Raw genomic sequence first — 16,069 nt, 5'->3', positions numbered from 1 at the left:
CCGTCGGTCTCTATCAAATCGACCAATCGGAATGACGAGTTTTCGAACGTCACGTTATTTACAATTATTTGTGACGTAGTAGTCACGTGGTTCGTATAATGTAAACTGCGCGGCGGAAGACGAAGATTTGAATGGGAGAATGAAGATTGAGATAAGGAAAAAGGCACGTGCCCCTATGTACGGGCGCCCCTGGTACTTGGGATAACTTTATACGGAATTTACTTTAACTGAACTTAATGCGATTGTCTTTAGGGACCGTCCATAAATTACGTAAAATATTTTGGGGTGGACGGGGATCGAGGATTTCTTACGATTTCTTACTCGGGGGTAGGGGGTAATAGATCTCGTCTTACGTAATATTCTTATCAATAATAATATTCCATTGCCATTATGGCCAGGAACAAATATAAAAGTTATCTTATTTACAAGATTTTTAATATCGTGTGATTTTATTTGCTATTGCAATTGGGATTTAATAGAGCTTTTAAGACAGACTGAGAATCACTGTAAATGTCGATAGACAGAGTTTTGTTTAATAGCGAAGTGGCCCTCCGAACAGCTTGGCACACAGCATCTTCAGCTCGATAGATGGAGGTATGCGGGGGGTATCTGTACCTTCTAACATATTTTAAGTAAAATGTCAGTTTGGAGGAAGATACAGATACTGGAGCCGACACCAAGGGGGCTTTTGGACCCATCAGTGTAGATATTAATGTCTGCGCGGTTATCCACGGAGGAAGCGGATGACACCAAATGTAACATGGGGATAACCTTGTTTACGGGGTGACGATCAGAGACAGTAGGATAATTGCAATGTGGTAGCATACGAACAGCCGTAGATAGGAGTACAGACCGTTGTTGAGCCTCGATGTTTATAGTTCTGACGTAGTAATTTAGAACCTTTTCTACAGTACATAGTGGCAAAGAAAGGAGCTCCGCTAGTTTCAGAGAGGCATTAGTAGAAACAGTTCTGCAGCACTTTGAAATTCTGATGGCAAACTGTCTTTGAAGAGAGAGTAATTTACTGGCTACTGAATCTTTACTAGTTACACGACCCCAGCTAGAGGCCGCGTAAAGTAGCATTGTTTGTATTGCCCCATTATATATAGTTTTACATGCTTTACGATTTAGTCCCCGGGTGCACCTAGCACATTTTAGCAGCGTGTAGTTTATTTTCTTGGCCTTAGCCAGGATGTAACCAATATGACAACGGAATGTGGTCTCTCTCTATTCTCTTTTGTTTTATTTTGTATGACGTTTCTGTTTACACGTGCACTAGCCAGTCGATCTGTCAAAGTCTTTTGCGTTCTTTTGTGAAAATTAAAATAAATATAAAAATGAATATTATGACGCTGATTAATGATAATAATAAAAAGATTGTTAATAATTAAAAAATAAAGTTCTTAAATTAAACTGTCCATTCGAATTCATTAAATTTTTATATTTTTAAATTTGTTCACATAAAGTCTTTTATAAATAATAGTACATATTAATTAACTAATTAATAATTATATATTTTGGACCTAAAGTATTTAGGGTTTCATATAAAATTTGTTTTTGTTAAAAACTTTTTATAAAATCATGCCTAAATATTACGTAAGATAGGAAAGGAGAGGGGGATCAAAGAAAATATTATGGTTTCTTACACGGGGCTGGGTGGGGATCTGGAATGGTCGAAATCGCCCTTGCGTAATTTATGGACGGCCCTTTATATGAAATATTACTCAGTATATTGTAATTAGATGCGTACTGTACAGCGTGGATGGAAAGTAACTAGGCATCGAGAAATCAATATAGTTTCTATATTCCTAAAGCAATGTTGATGAAAGCTATTTGACGCGCACCTTGTTAAATGGAAATACGGGTGCATATCTTAAAGATCGATGTAGGCACATCCACCGACGACACGTTTTCCTCGGATTACGATGTGGATGGACAGGCACACTTCTGCGCGTCCGCGACCGAACCGGTGGTCAGTCTACCTTCGATTGACAATTCTCGATTCTTTCCGGACGGATTGTGGCACGACGTCCCTTCACCGTACGCCACTTTCTGCAAAGAAACCACCGATTTCCACACTTCGTAGCGTGCAACGATTTGCACCCGCTCCCGAACAGATGGGCAATTGGCCATCCTTTACGCCACGTGCGGCCTTTCTCGGTCACTGCCACACCACCGATGCGGGAATAATAAAATTCTATCGATTGATGTACCTACATGAGCATACAAATTTTATTACGGTTGCATGATTATTACAAAATTATATCGATTTCTCAATGCCTAGTTACTTTCAACCCACCATGCATAACATAATGACACAAACACGGAACAATTTCTCCTATTGTAGTAGGAGAAATTATTCTGTACAAACTAAATGATCTAAACACCCACACTGTATCAAGTTGTATACAGTTAACCGATTTATTGCCGTATAATACAAAATACGAAAGACTAAATTACAAATGAGAGGTAATACGTCGAAAGAAGATTGCACCGTAATCCTTATTCAGCATCTTAATTGTACCAAATCATCTCAGATAATTACTCCAAATAATATTTAAATAAATAAATATATATATATATATATATATTAACAACATGTCATTCATTTCCGTCCAAATAAAGTTTTTGTATATGTCACAATTTATTTCTAGGAACACCCAAACGTATAATGTAAGAATTTTGTAATTAAAAAACAAAAATACTTTTTGAAAAAATAGCAATAGTTTTACTACTGGGACACCCTACTGCGTGCCCCAAGTGGCAAAACTATTCAGGATACGCACTTTCTGTGTAATTATCCCATCAATATCGAGTAACGACTGCAATTGCGTGTCCGTTGTTGGTATTAAGAGGACTTGTCACGGGTTCGACCAGGCTTAGACGCACTCGTGTATTTGTTCTTGATAACGATAGTTAGGCCGGTGTTCTCCACGTGCCTAACACTTAAACGAGTGTCAGTTTTCCCGTAGAAAGTCCTCTCGGAAGGCCCCTTGTGGAAAAAGGCTCGAGTGTCGCGTAGCCCAAACAATCCATTCTAACTTTACTCAAATCGGCATACCTAAATACATTTGTATTTAGATATACAGCAGTTTTGACAAATATACGTGTGAGTAAATTTACATTTAGTACAAATACAGCAGTTTTCCAAGGGACAAAATGGCGCCCTAATATCACGCGACCGACGAGATTTAACGTAGTTGTAATATATAGGGCTCATACATAGCTCTAAACAGCTCCACACGCTGGCATGAACTGTAACTAAAGTTTCCATAAAATGTAATTGAAAGAGGCCTCGTTTATCTCGGGCCGTGCCCGATGCCACCGAGCTTTAGACCTATACATAAGTAAATTAGTAAGGTGTTATCTTCACGTTCTTGTAAATTGTTAGTAAAAGCTCATAGCTCGATACAATGGTGGTTTAGCATTTGAAGCATTCGAGTCCTTCGCAATGACAGGAAATTTAAGGATTTAACCGAAGAACCTTACGAATGGGCACGCCCAATTGCGTCCTCCTTAATCGGTGTAACGTTACGATTCGTGCAGCATCGGCTTACGATGAATGAAACTCCCCGTTGATTGGATTTTGGGAGGTTTCTAGTTTTAGTCGCATCATTCTAAGTCGAGGTGCATTAAAAGCTCAATTGTTGGACGACGAATGGCCTAAATAAAGGGCGTTTCTCGAAATGCTGTTAGGAAGTGTGGTAAACGTAACAGTTACTACACTTCCTAAAGTGGAATTTAATAAAGACCATTTAAAAACACTCATTGTCGTACTATAGTAAAGATAGTAAGGATAAACAAGATCTAGACACCAAACGAAATTCCAAGTGGGAAGGACCTCCGCGGGAGTGCTCGTGATGCTGCAGGACCCCCTTGATATCATCAACCAATTTTGTAACTAAGGTAATTCTAAGGTAATAGAGTAAAATCCTCCGAAAACAGGGAGCGCCCATTGTCTCGAAGTTAGGGTTCACACGTATTCTGGGGTGCCTCGATCTTCCAAGAATCGCGTTCTCAAAATCCTGGATACGTCCTGTTTCAAATATTAAAAATATGTCCCAAATCAAAAATAGGTCTCCAAGAAGCTTGGAACTCTTTGCCCCCCTAAAAATAGTAATAATTTGGACTTCTCGCGAGCAAAAAATGAGTAAAAATGTGAAATTCATCAACGTAAGTTGTTTTTCTTCTAGTTTTAAACACGACTTTTCTAAAATGAAAGTCTATTTAATCACCTTTTGAAAATTATTTACTTTAGCAAAACTTTTTAACTCTTGTTTAAACTTCTTATAAAAATAATACGTTCTCCGGAGGAGCCGGGGCGGAAAGACCTTCAAATTACTTGTAGGGCCACCAGTGCCCGAGTGGATAAGCCCACCGAACACTCGGTGACGTATACAAACAAATAAAACCAAACCGAACATAGTGCGAGGCTGGCTGGCCCAACCCGCAGTAAAACAAACGGGCCCTAAAAAAGGCCTTCTTAGCGCCAGGAGAATTTAAAAAGACAATTGAACTATCATAAATATATTTTAAAGCGGAAGAGGCCACTGGGAAATCGACACTAAGATGTGAGGCCTCCGCGATAGGGCCTGGCTATAAACTGTATTTAAGGAGGCTCTTACACATCTATCTAGTTTTAAAAACAATACAGAGGTATGTTTACTTTCTATTACATAAAAATGTATACATATGTATTAGGTGTGACGCTGACAAATCGCCGTAACATCCAATAGCGTGTTACCGATACGTGCAATTTGTAAACAGTTTTTAAGATAATAATACAATATATTATTTAATTCAAAGTAACCGAAATCACAGTTTTGTGTTATTGAATCGAATCGGTTTTACGATCGAAGATTGCGACACGAGTTACGTGTTAGAGAGGATTATACAATTTCCTGGAAAGCAAACACACGTTTTCCTCCTTTTCCTGACGTTTTCTGTTTTTATTTCAGAATGGACGAACATAAGAAAAGGTCGGTTCTAATTATAATTCGTTTTAATTACGTTTAAGTGTTCTATAATCGAGTTGAGTTATAACGGGTGGGAGGAAGTCATCGACATCGCGGCCCCAAAGGCCCGTTTGTGACGGGGTGGAAGACTGATGCATCTGGCACATCGCTATATACAGGTGAATGGGGGGATTTAATCACAAGAAGGGGTGGATTTTGTATGTTTTAAATTCGGTTTTACGCTTTAAATCAAAGAACAAAAAAGGCACAGTACTCCAGACTTTTGCCTAGGGCCTCGCGTTTTTGGGGCCTCAGACATTACTAGTATTACCAGTTCACTCTTTAGAAGGTTGAACTGGTAGGGCCCTTTTTAAGTATTCGTATTAAGTATCCATACGAACTTCAAATTATATAAATTTACATTTAAAAAGGGGAGAGTGGCGGGTCGCACTTTGTATAGGGCCTGGCACAATTAAAAAGCCTCCAATTATTTAATTTTATTTAAAAAGATTTGTAGTACACGAGAACTATAACGGAATGAATAATTTGTAACAATCGTATTTGAAGCTCTAGTAAATTCGATGGTTTTCTATCGCAGGGGATCGGCAGGGTCACATCACAAGATTTATGAGGATTACAGTGAGCCTGAAGAATTACGAAGATCACAGGAATAAAGAAACCTGTCACGAGGGATTAGTAAAGCCCTATCACGAGTTTTACGAGGATCGCAGACAGTATTACAGGATTTTTAGGAAAATCACGGGGCCCTTCAGTAAAGTAAGGGTTTTACAATTTGTTTTTTTATTAAGTAAAATAATTATTTAATCCGTTTATATAGGGAAAAACAGCTTCGTTCACATACATCATTTCAAGCCATAAACACAATACAGTAGTTCCATTGTAGGATACTACAACATTTTACTGGTATTAAGAGGCACGGATAATCCGCAAACCAAATTATCCCTGCGTCTCGGTACAGTATATTCACAAACAAAGGGTGGCCCAAAATCCACCCCGTTATATACCCGCATGCCGCGTCATTCGTGGTTTAGGAGCTTCGTTGGAAGCGATCGAGCTATTCGATACAAATCTCGCTTAACTAATTCTTGGGCCACCCTCTGTATGTAAGAATCTTCATCTAGAACCAATGTTAACAATAATTTAGACTTTATTGTATTTATACTTCAATATACAGGACCATATTTAAGATCCGAGCCTGACAACTATTATAAAATTCCACCCGTTTTTTTATTCGAGCAATTTCGAAATATCGAGTGATGCGTTATCACAGGGTTTGAGATTATTAAATTAATGTCTTCTCGACAATTTTATATTGTTTATATTATATTCCGAATAAACCCGCTTACAGCGCTGCGGTAAACAATTAATTGTAATTAGTGGTTAAATTATATTTAACCCCCTTTTAGCGTTGAACCCTTCCGGATTTCGTCGAGATTTCTTATCGGCTGAACAAACTTTTGATCGAGAATATTTATCTTCGTAAATCTGTAAAAATAAACGTGAATTATTTCACAATTGGATTACAAAATATTCTTTCAAAACTTGCATTCACCGATCCTAGAAATTTGAAATTTAGAATAAATAAAAGAAAGTTTTAAAGGGCGAGAAATGTGGAAAATATGCGGTATATGAAATTCGGTCTTGTGGGAGGTGAGATGGGACCCACGTTGGATACTACCGGCTTTCTTCACCTAAATAGGGTGGTTTTCTCGTAGTGTCCTTCCCTTAGCGGATGCCCGAGTGTTGTGTCGCTTCATCCCACCAGTACAATTTTCGTATATTTATAATGAAGTTGTTCGTTGTCCATCGATTAAATTCTGCTTAAGTCATGTAATAGGCGTTATCTTTTCTATTATTATTGGGTGGAATTGCTTTAGAATATGACAAATTATCCAGTCTTTTATTGTATGACTCTATATATTATCTTATATAGAGTCGTACAATAAGACAAGTCATACAATAAAAGACAATATCTTATTACGTAATCATACAAACGGGCCTTACGAGAGGGGTTGTAACCCCTCTCGTAAGGTCCGTTTGATAGGCCCCGTCTCGTAAGGCCTTTCATTATGTTATTTGTATAAGCAGAGTCTCCGAAAGGGGGACCCAAAATGGTTATTGCGCCGACAGTTCTCCTTTCTCTCGGGCCTCGAAGACGGGTAAACATTTTACATTATTAATATGCAATATTAGCTTTTACATAAATTAATTTTTGGTGGTACACAAATGAGCCAGTGTCGAATTAAAGATGCACCTCTAAGAGAGGTTTGCGACTGACCGTAAGGCCAGTCGCAAACCTCTCTGTAACAGGCCTTAACCGTATGAAATTAATTAGATAAATTAACTTGTTGATGATAATAATGTACACACGGAGGATTCGGGTTCGAACTCCCTAATTTAGCACGAGTAATTCGGGTAAGGTATCGTTCTCCATCTCTCATCTGTATTTCGGATTGGATCTGTTCATAATGGGCTTAACTGTGGATGGCGGTATAATCTAAAGACGTTCATTTGTGTGTATGACTATTAGACAATAGATAATACACTAAATTATTGATAATTATATTTAATTTTTAATATATATATTTGCAGATCATGAAACTGAAATCCGAAGTGATCAGTTGCGTGATTATTTTAGGACATATCGTCAATATCAAGTCTTCCATAACTAATTCCAGCTTGCAGCATATTGGGTCCACTACTGCTAACACCGAAACTTGCCTCCAAAATGTCGATATTAATATATTTCAGCACATAAATAATTCCATTTTGTATTTGTGCATATCCAATTCACCCCATTTTCAGCTAACCGAAGATAGCTTTCATAATTTCACAAGGATAAACACTTTGCTTCTATTGAACGTTTCCATCGCCGAACTGCCCTCCACTGTGTTCGAGCAACTTCGAACCTTAACTGAACTAGATTTAAGTGACAATCAACTAAAAACTTTGCCCCCTTCCATCTTCTCCGACTGTATTCGCCTGAAAGTATTAATTCTGAAGAACAATAGGTTCGATGCGTTATCACCACTCAATCGAGCTTTACTTCCTCTGCACAACTTGTACTATTTAGACCTGAGCAGCAACAATTTTTCGAGTATAGAACCTGAAGATTTGGTTCTGGAAAACTTGGAAACGTTAAAATTAGGAAACTGTGGATTAAAAAAGGTTAATTTGACATCCTTTGTGAGTCTAAGGAGGTTATATCTGAACAACAATCAGTTGAAATCGGAGACTTTAAGCCTAAAAATGGAGAAATCACAACTGCAAGAACTGTACTTGGGTAACGAGGAAGAAGACCGGGGCTTTGATCAAAATGATTTTTCAACGGTTGGCGAAAATCTTTTTGATTCCTTACATAATCTGACACTATTAGACTTGAGAAGAAGCTCGGTTTCAACCGTAGCCCCGAGTGCATTTCGAGTGTTTACCCAACTGAAAACGTTAAATCTATCAGCAAACAATCTGCTAACGGTACCCTCGACAGTTTTGAGGATGGAAACGTTGCGAGAGTTGGACATGTCGTACAATGGCTACAAAAACGAAATTTTCGATGTAAAAGAGATCAAATTCGATATAATGGTATCTCTACAAGCAATGGATTTGTCAAACAACAATATTATCGAATTGAAATCTCACACTTTTGTGGGATTGGGGGAATTGAAGTATTTGGCCTTAAAAAACGCACAATTGGAAACGATAGAGCCATATTCATTCAGTGGTTTGCATTCCTTGCTCCATCTAGATCTGTCTACCAATTTCCTGTCTGAAATTGTGAACGATACGTTTGCAGAACTCTTTTCTCTCGTTTACATCAATTTGTCTCGCAACAACCTTAAAATTTATCCGCACAATCATCCATTTTTATCTCTGCACAACTTGCAGACAATTGAATTCCAATACAATTCACTCTGCGAGATTTGGCCATGGTTAATTACCGATTTATCGAATTTAACATACATGGACATGAGTTATAATAAAATTGTGGGGTGGAGATGGCGAGCATTTCCCAAATCCAACAGTTTAAAGACTGTTTATTTTCAAAACAACGAGATTAAGACAATAAGTACACCCATGTTACAAGATCTACTAACCTTAGACTACGGCGACTTCAGCAACAATCCTTACAATTGCTCCGACTGCGAGGTAATTAATTTGCAAGATTGGATGCAGCATTTCAATGTAGGGGTTGAGGAATACAAGTGTCTGTATACGTTCCGAGGTGAATTGTACGTTGTAAACAGTACCGTACCGTTAAGATGCCAGGAGAATAGTTCCTTTAATTATGTACCATTGGGGATTGCCATGGGGATATTATTTATTTTAATCGTCACTGCGAGCTGGTTTGTTTACAACTTTAGATGGTATTTAAGATATCGATGGTACGTCACGCGGTGCCATCTGAAAAACTGGAACAAACCCTTACAAAGAAAGAAATCCCACTTGTACGATGCCTTTATATCCTACTGTGAGAAAGATTGTTACTGGGTTAAGAAGGAACTTATACCCCGATTAGAGACCAGATTTCGGTTTTGTGTACACGAAAGAGACTTCGAAGCCGGGAAAAATATCACAGATAATATTTTCGAGGGAATCGACAAGAGTAAAATGTTTATTGCCGTCTTAACCGAGGATTTTCTTCTGAGTCAGTGGTGCATGTGGGAACTCAACATGGCCATTAGTAAGATGGCGGTCGAACAGCAGGATAATCTCTTGATCATTAAATTACACACAATTTCCAAGGAAAAAATGTCGAGGATTGTTCAGTATTTGCTGAAAACGAAAACTTACTTGAGTTGGGCGGTTACACCCGCGGGACAACGTTTATTTTGGGAGAGGTTAATACATATTTTAGAAAAGAACGTGTCTTCTTCGACTTGACAAAGTCAACAGATTCCTTCTTGAGATATTACTAAATTACGGCTAGAACTTCGATTTAGCGCCACCATTCGTTCCAATCTGAATCCTGTTAGTGCATGCAGTAACGAGGTCTGTACAAAAAAGTCCGGCAGTTCGGATCGTATAACTTGCGATTGCAATAAACGTACAGGTACAATTAGTAATTCACATTTAATATTTATGAGGAAGATCCGTTCGTAAGTAGCCTATACATTGGTGCTGTATCGAGATTTGTTTGTTGTAATTATTGGAATTTATTCGTAATCGCTCTTCTCAATTGTTGTAATTTAATATAAATTTATTACGAAAATATTATTCTTTCGTTTTTAATGGAAGCTATACAGCACATAAATATTAAGAATATTATATACCAAGTTAGTTACGTATTATGTACATAAATATTCCTTTGTCAATTAAATTATTCACAAAGAAATGCCTCACTATAACTCGTTGAACGTTAATAGCAGCCAATAAACGAGTCGACTGAATGGGGGATCCGAGTACGAAGCCGGTCCCACAATTTATCATTGGCACTACAAAATGAATATTTCAGACATATAGAGAGGAGCCCCAAAATTAGTTAACCGACTTCTAAGCTAACCTGTACAGTACATTAGTGGCTACTGTATGGGGGTCAGCAAACCTGTATTCAGTCGCTTCCAAAATAGTTCGGAGGAGAACAAACGACGGCGCTAAATCGACGTATAAAAACTTCGAGTTAGCACCACATTAAAATGTGGGCGAGTGGACTCCGTCTCCGCTCATACTGGCGGTGACCAGACCCTAAACACCGCAGTTCGATCGGGGGTTCGCGCCTCACTCGGACGAGCTGGCAGCGGGAGTTTTTCCGGGTTTTCCTCCTCGCCAATGACGCCTGAATAGGGGCCAGCTTCCCCTCAAGTCCTCCCGGAAGGCATTCCCTATCCCCCCTTCTCGCGGTGGCTGTCTTAGATAAGGCCGACTTTGGTTGCATCAGCGACCTCTTATCTGTCTTCCCGGATTGGCTGTCTTCTATAAGGCCGTCTCTTCGGTCGCTGTGCGATCATCTCCTGTTTCTTCTGGAGTATAAAGCCACATATGAGCTACAGCCTCCTCTCGCATACCAGTGATACCACATTAAAATGCCATAGAGCTGGCTGGTAAAGTTTTCGGGGTTTTCGTCACGCCGTTAACCCCCGAATAGGGGCGCGTTTTCCCTAAAAGACCGCCATAGAGAACCACACGGATGCGAATATATTTGTTTAAATTAAAAAAAAAAAAAAAAACTATTTACTGAAAATATCGAGCAGGTCGCCCGCAAAACGCATAAAACTTTGGTGTGAAATGGTCTTTATAGATAATTTCCACAACACTTTATCTCTATATCCTTTACAGATAAAATTGATTACAAAATTCTTTACTTCACAACTGGGTGCATAAGTAGACACTGGGCGTCTTTAACATCACCTTCTATTCGGGAATATCTTACACACCGACACGCGTTTCGGACATACGCCCCTTTTCCGTCGGCTACATAATAGAATATGAACACGTATTATCTATATTAGGGGAAGGTCGGGTAGTATCGGACACCTAATCTTCTCCTATATTATAAAATATTATTACAGCTCAGTTGGATCAGATTACATTCCATACAAAACCTCATTGTTTTATAAAAACACCTGTTAAAACTCATTTTTCTAAGATAAAAATATTAACTATTTTTTTTACATTTTTATCAATTTTACTTGTGGAGGGTTGTATCGGACACGGAAAAAATCTTCAAGAAGAGAATTACTTTTGGTTTCACAAACAACTTTTTATTATTAGGCAGAGCTATTTTTGAGAAATTTATAAAAGTACAAATTACAGAAATTAAAACTAAGTTAATACGTGATAAGAAAGTGGTCTCAAATGGAGCCGCTCAATGGTGATGAAATTAATGAAGCAATTATTAATTGTAATCAACGAAATGGACCGCCATCTTCCGTTAAAATGTATTCGGAATCTGTTACGAGTTAATGATTTAGAATGAGAGAATAACATTGTGATTGTTATAAAATACGTTTAGTCCATCACGAGCAGCCATCTTGCGAATCGTACGACTACACAAAAACAACGACGTCACTAGTAAAAGTTAACTGAACCAGCTAGAAGTCTAGCGATGGGAGGAGTCGAGCAATTCGCTTGTGCCAACGATAGATCTGATACCTAGCGGTATTAGCGCGAACTACATAATGGCGGCTGCTATGGGTATAAAGTAGTTTGTTAGAATAGAAAGTGTTCACCCTATCTAATATAGGCCATCGTCAGGTTTAATATTATAAATGTTCCAAAATGGAACGTACCGTTTTCGAATATTTTAGATATTTAAAATTAAAAAAAAATAATTTAACTTTAAAATAAATTGAAAGAAGTGTGTATATTAAATAAATAAATAAACAAATAAAACATAGAAAACAAAGCTAAGTAGAAAGAAATGATTTCAGGGTTTTTAAATGCCATTCTTTTTTCTATTATATATTTCCACGCTGTTGGAAGCGCATTAGCATCCATGGCATTTAGGCAACGGTTTTTCATTTTACTTTTATAAATTTCCACCTTTTCCATCTCCAACGCAATGGATGGAGAGTGCACCGTTTAAATGACTTTAGCCTCTTCTCATTTTACAATCGCTCCTTCAGTCTGTGCTATAATTGATAATATTGTGTTGTGTCGTTTGTGAAAGTTGTATTAAATGCTCTTTTTTTGTTTTTTTTTATAAAATTCGAGAATGATCTATAAAAGAGCACCTAATATCTGTAGCTTGCCACGTAACGATAAAGACAGCGTAAAAAAGGAAGGTAAAGCTGCGGTATATAAAATTTCATTTGAAAATCAGCAGTTAGGAATCGAAAAAGATTATGTGGGTGTGACTAGAAGAAACCTGGCGGTACGTCTGCAGAACACACATACAATTTTGACAAAGGACACAACACTATTAGCAACTATGGCACAGACTGAAGGAGCGATTGTAAAATGAGAAGAGGCTAAAGTCATTTAAACGGTGCACTCTCCATCCATTGCGTTGGAGATGGAAAAGGTGGAAATTTATAAAAGTAAAATGAAAAACCGTTGCCTAAATGCTATGGATGCTAATGCGCTTCCAACAGCGTGGAAATATATAATAGAAAAAAGAATGGCATTTAAAAACCCTGAAATCATTTCTTTCTACTTAGCTTTATTTTCTATGTTTTATTTGTTTATTTATTTATTTAATATACACACTTCTTTCAATTTATTTTAAAGTTAAATTATTTTTTTAAATTTTAAATATGTAAAATATTCGAAAACGGTACGTTCCATTTTGGAACATTTATAATATTAAACCTGACGATGGCCTATATTAGATAGGGTGAAAACATTTGTATAAAAGAATTTTAAGCTCAGAAAAATTAGCTGTGGCGAAACTGAAGTGAATTGTTTTCTGAGAAAGAGCTGGATAGATGTGAAGTTATCAGTTTTAGTATTTTCTCGCCTTCTGTAAGACATCTTTTTCGATCAGCCACATATTCTAAAATGCCACAAAGTGTAATCATCGTGACTTAAACAACTACGAATTCAACTAGGATTAATGTCGGATACAAATGCGAATAAAACGTTTTGACTACAGAGAGAAAAGTTATTAAAAAGACAACAGGCAAGTAACTCTCGTACGTTGTCAAGCACGTTATAACCTTTGTGGCAGCCATTTTGGTCGACTCATACGCCACCTACATTTACTGGCACAAGCGAATAGTTAGAAACGAATTCAACATCGCAGCGTAACTAGACTTAACAAGAATTCTGCGTTACTGAACACTGCCAGAAGTTATCTTCGTTCACTCAAAACACTATTTAAAAAAACCAATTTTTTGCTTGACTAAATATGGCGGAATTTGAACTTTCGGTTAATGTTACCTATGGTTCCAAGATGGCGGCTCGTCTCTGATTCTAGCAAGGAAACAGTGGGGACGCACGTTCTAACCTAACCTAACCTATTCTAATAAATTACCGAAATCATTACCAACAAAATTATTAGAATAGGTTAGGTTAGGTTAGAACGTGCGTCCCCACTGTTTTCTTGCTAGAATCAGAGACGAGCCGCCATCTTGGAACCATAGGTAACATTAACCGAACTTTCTTTCTTCACCCAACACGCTGGTGTCTTCACGGGTTCTGCACCTGCAGCAAATGTTAGAAACAAAGCTTGTCCGATACTACCCGACCTTCCCCTACAAAGCTTTTTATATACAGTAGAGAACCGAAAATCGGAATCAATTGGGGACTGGGGTTGTTCAGATTAGGGATTTGTTCCGATTACGGTCTATGTACGAAAAAATATATTAACCTGTCCGATGTTCAAATTTTTCTCCGTTGCGTGTCCCTTTGCGTTGAATTTTTCTCCGTTGCGTGTCGCTTCGTGTTGAATTTTCGTCGATTTTAAGCCTAACGAAAATTTTTATAATAATAATCGAGGCTATCGTATCGTTAAAAATTATTTCTGCATTTTGTACAAACAAAATAAATATATTGAAGAATATAAAAACATGAAAATTATACTTTAGAAGTAAATTTAGTATCAAAAACGTTCGATTCAGCACGATACAGTCCGACTGAAAATCGTGCCGAATACCGGCGATTCTGATTACCGGGGTGCCGATTTACGACTCTCTACTGTAATGGTAAATTACAATGTACAGTACCTTTTTCTTTAAGACATTTAGTAGAAGTGCTAACTAATACACATCCTTTTTTAAAATACACATATTTACAGTTAAAATTTCCCGACAGCGCACTGGTGATGTTGGTTTTCACCAGCTTCTTCTTAATCTCGTTTGCATATTAAACAACTTTTTTGTTTTTTAACAACATTTATATGTTTTTTAAATTAAACAAATTATGTTTTCAAGAAATGTAAAAAGCAAATAAAAATTTTATTGTTAAAGTATTAAAATCTTTAAAGAAATTTTTATTTAAAAAATTTTGAAAATTTAAAATTATAATACAGTATAACCTGTGTAAATCGGAATCGCACGAATATTTTTCCGATTGAACAGGTTCTTTTTTAACCTAGAAAATCGCTTCGTTCCGAAGAAGTTTTCTCGTTTAGACAGTTTTTCTTTATTCGTGTTTCATTTCGGACAGGTTTTACTGTAATAATTCGTAAATAATTTAGTATGTGTTAAACAAACGCCTTGGATACATATAGGCCTACATTTAAAATCATTGATCCGAGATTGTTCAAATCCCGTATACAAACGAACTGTAGCGATCTGATCGATCTCTTTCCACATATACGAATGGATCGTGATAAAACTAATCCGCGCGGAGGATAGGGGTGCACATACTTTTCGTTTCAGATGGATCGATGATCGATCTGAAACGAAAAGTTAGATTGGATCAGTCTTTGTCGTGTGTTTTAATTGGCGGAAAGTGTACAAGTAGGATCGAATCGTATTTGTTCTGTGAATGAAATTGCTCACAAAACGGCAAAATGGGAGAGTACACGCCGTATAATCTCGTAAAATTGTTTCTTAATGCATATTTTTTTTTTAACCTCAGATTATCGGATATTTTAGTAATGATGTTTTTATTTACCATCTATAAGTTTTAAATACTTTTCATTTCGACAGTTAAACATATCTCTTTGCTCTCAACTTTAAACTTGGTTTTAACTGTGGAGATCGCCAGTTTTATCCGATCCAAACGATCCTACACACATAAAACTCGTCCCTATCCTCAAAATTAAGCTTTTTGCCATTTTATAATAATTAAAAATATAAAAAATGTTTAAAATAAAAGATCATAACAGATGGCGACACACGCAGTGTTAAATGTTGTTGCCGGGAAAGTTACGCGACTCGTTGTTGAATTTTTTCCTATTTGAATGCGCCATTCCGCTGGTTGGATAGAAAGAAGGCCTGTTGCCAGCGAGGGGTTGAAGTTAATTAGACCGAAACTAGTGGTTGACCTTTCCTCGGACGAGAGGATGGTCCCCGAAAAGTTTCATTGCGTTTGTTCAAATCTTGTCGAAATGTATAAAGATCAAACTACATAACAAACTTTTTATATCAGATTATGACCTCCATCTGTCAGCTAATTGACTTTTTCTTCATTCCATTTCTCCGAATGTTCGGCTATTATTGTTTTTATTGGGAATAAGGCTCGAATTCAAACTCGATCTCCTAGGATAA

The 16,069-nt window shown here is 37.3% G+C and overlaps 1 protein-coding gene across 2 annotated transcripts; it reads left to right on the top strand.

Annotated features, from left to right (window-relative positions):
* The first annotated feature begins 4,815 nt into the window (after window positions 1-4,815).
* Window positions 4,816-10,167, top strand: LOC136974237 (toll-like receptor 13). 2 transcript variants are annotated; one of them, XM_067269064.1, is made up of 3 exons: window positions 4,816-4,979; window positions 5,554-5,732; window positions 7,569-10,167. In XM_067269064.1, the coding sequence occupies exons 2-3, from the start codon at window positions 5,583-5,585 to the stop codon at window positions 9,855-9,857; spliced, it is 2,439 nt and encodes an 812-aa protein (XP_067125165.1). In that variant the 5' UTR covers window positions 4,816-4,979; window positions 5,554-5,582; the 3' UTR covers window positions 9,858-10,167. The 2 variants fall into 2 exon arrangements, with proteins under 2 accessions (XP_067125165.1, XP_067125166.1); XM_067269065.1 differs by lacking the exon at window positions 5,554-5,732.
* The last annotated feature ends 5,902 nt before the right edge of the window (window positions 10,168-16,069 follow it).

Source organism: Centruroides vittatus, unplaced genomic scaffold (genome assembly GCF_030686945.1).
Source record: "Centruroides vittatus isolate TY-2023 unplaced genomic scaffold, ASM3068694v2 contig_345, whole genome shotgun sequence".
Lineage (NCBI taxonomy): Eukaryota > Metazoa > Arthropoda > Arachnida > Scorpiones > Buthidae > Centruroides > Centruroides vittatus.
Note: the sequence above shows the minus strand (reverse complement) of the source record. Positions and strands in the feature narration are given on the sequence as shown.

What these genes read in the sequence shown, in the direction of transcription:
- LOC136974237 (XM_067269064.1), top strand. Translation starts at nt 5,583, where the DNA reads ATGAGGATTACAGTGAGCCTGAAGAATTACGAAGATCACAGGAATAAA. An exon ending in TCACGGGGCCCTTCAGTAAA is followed by an intron (nt 5,733 to 7,568) that starts GTAAGGGTTTTA and finishes ATATATTTGCAG; the next exon opens with ATCATGAAACTGAAATCCGA.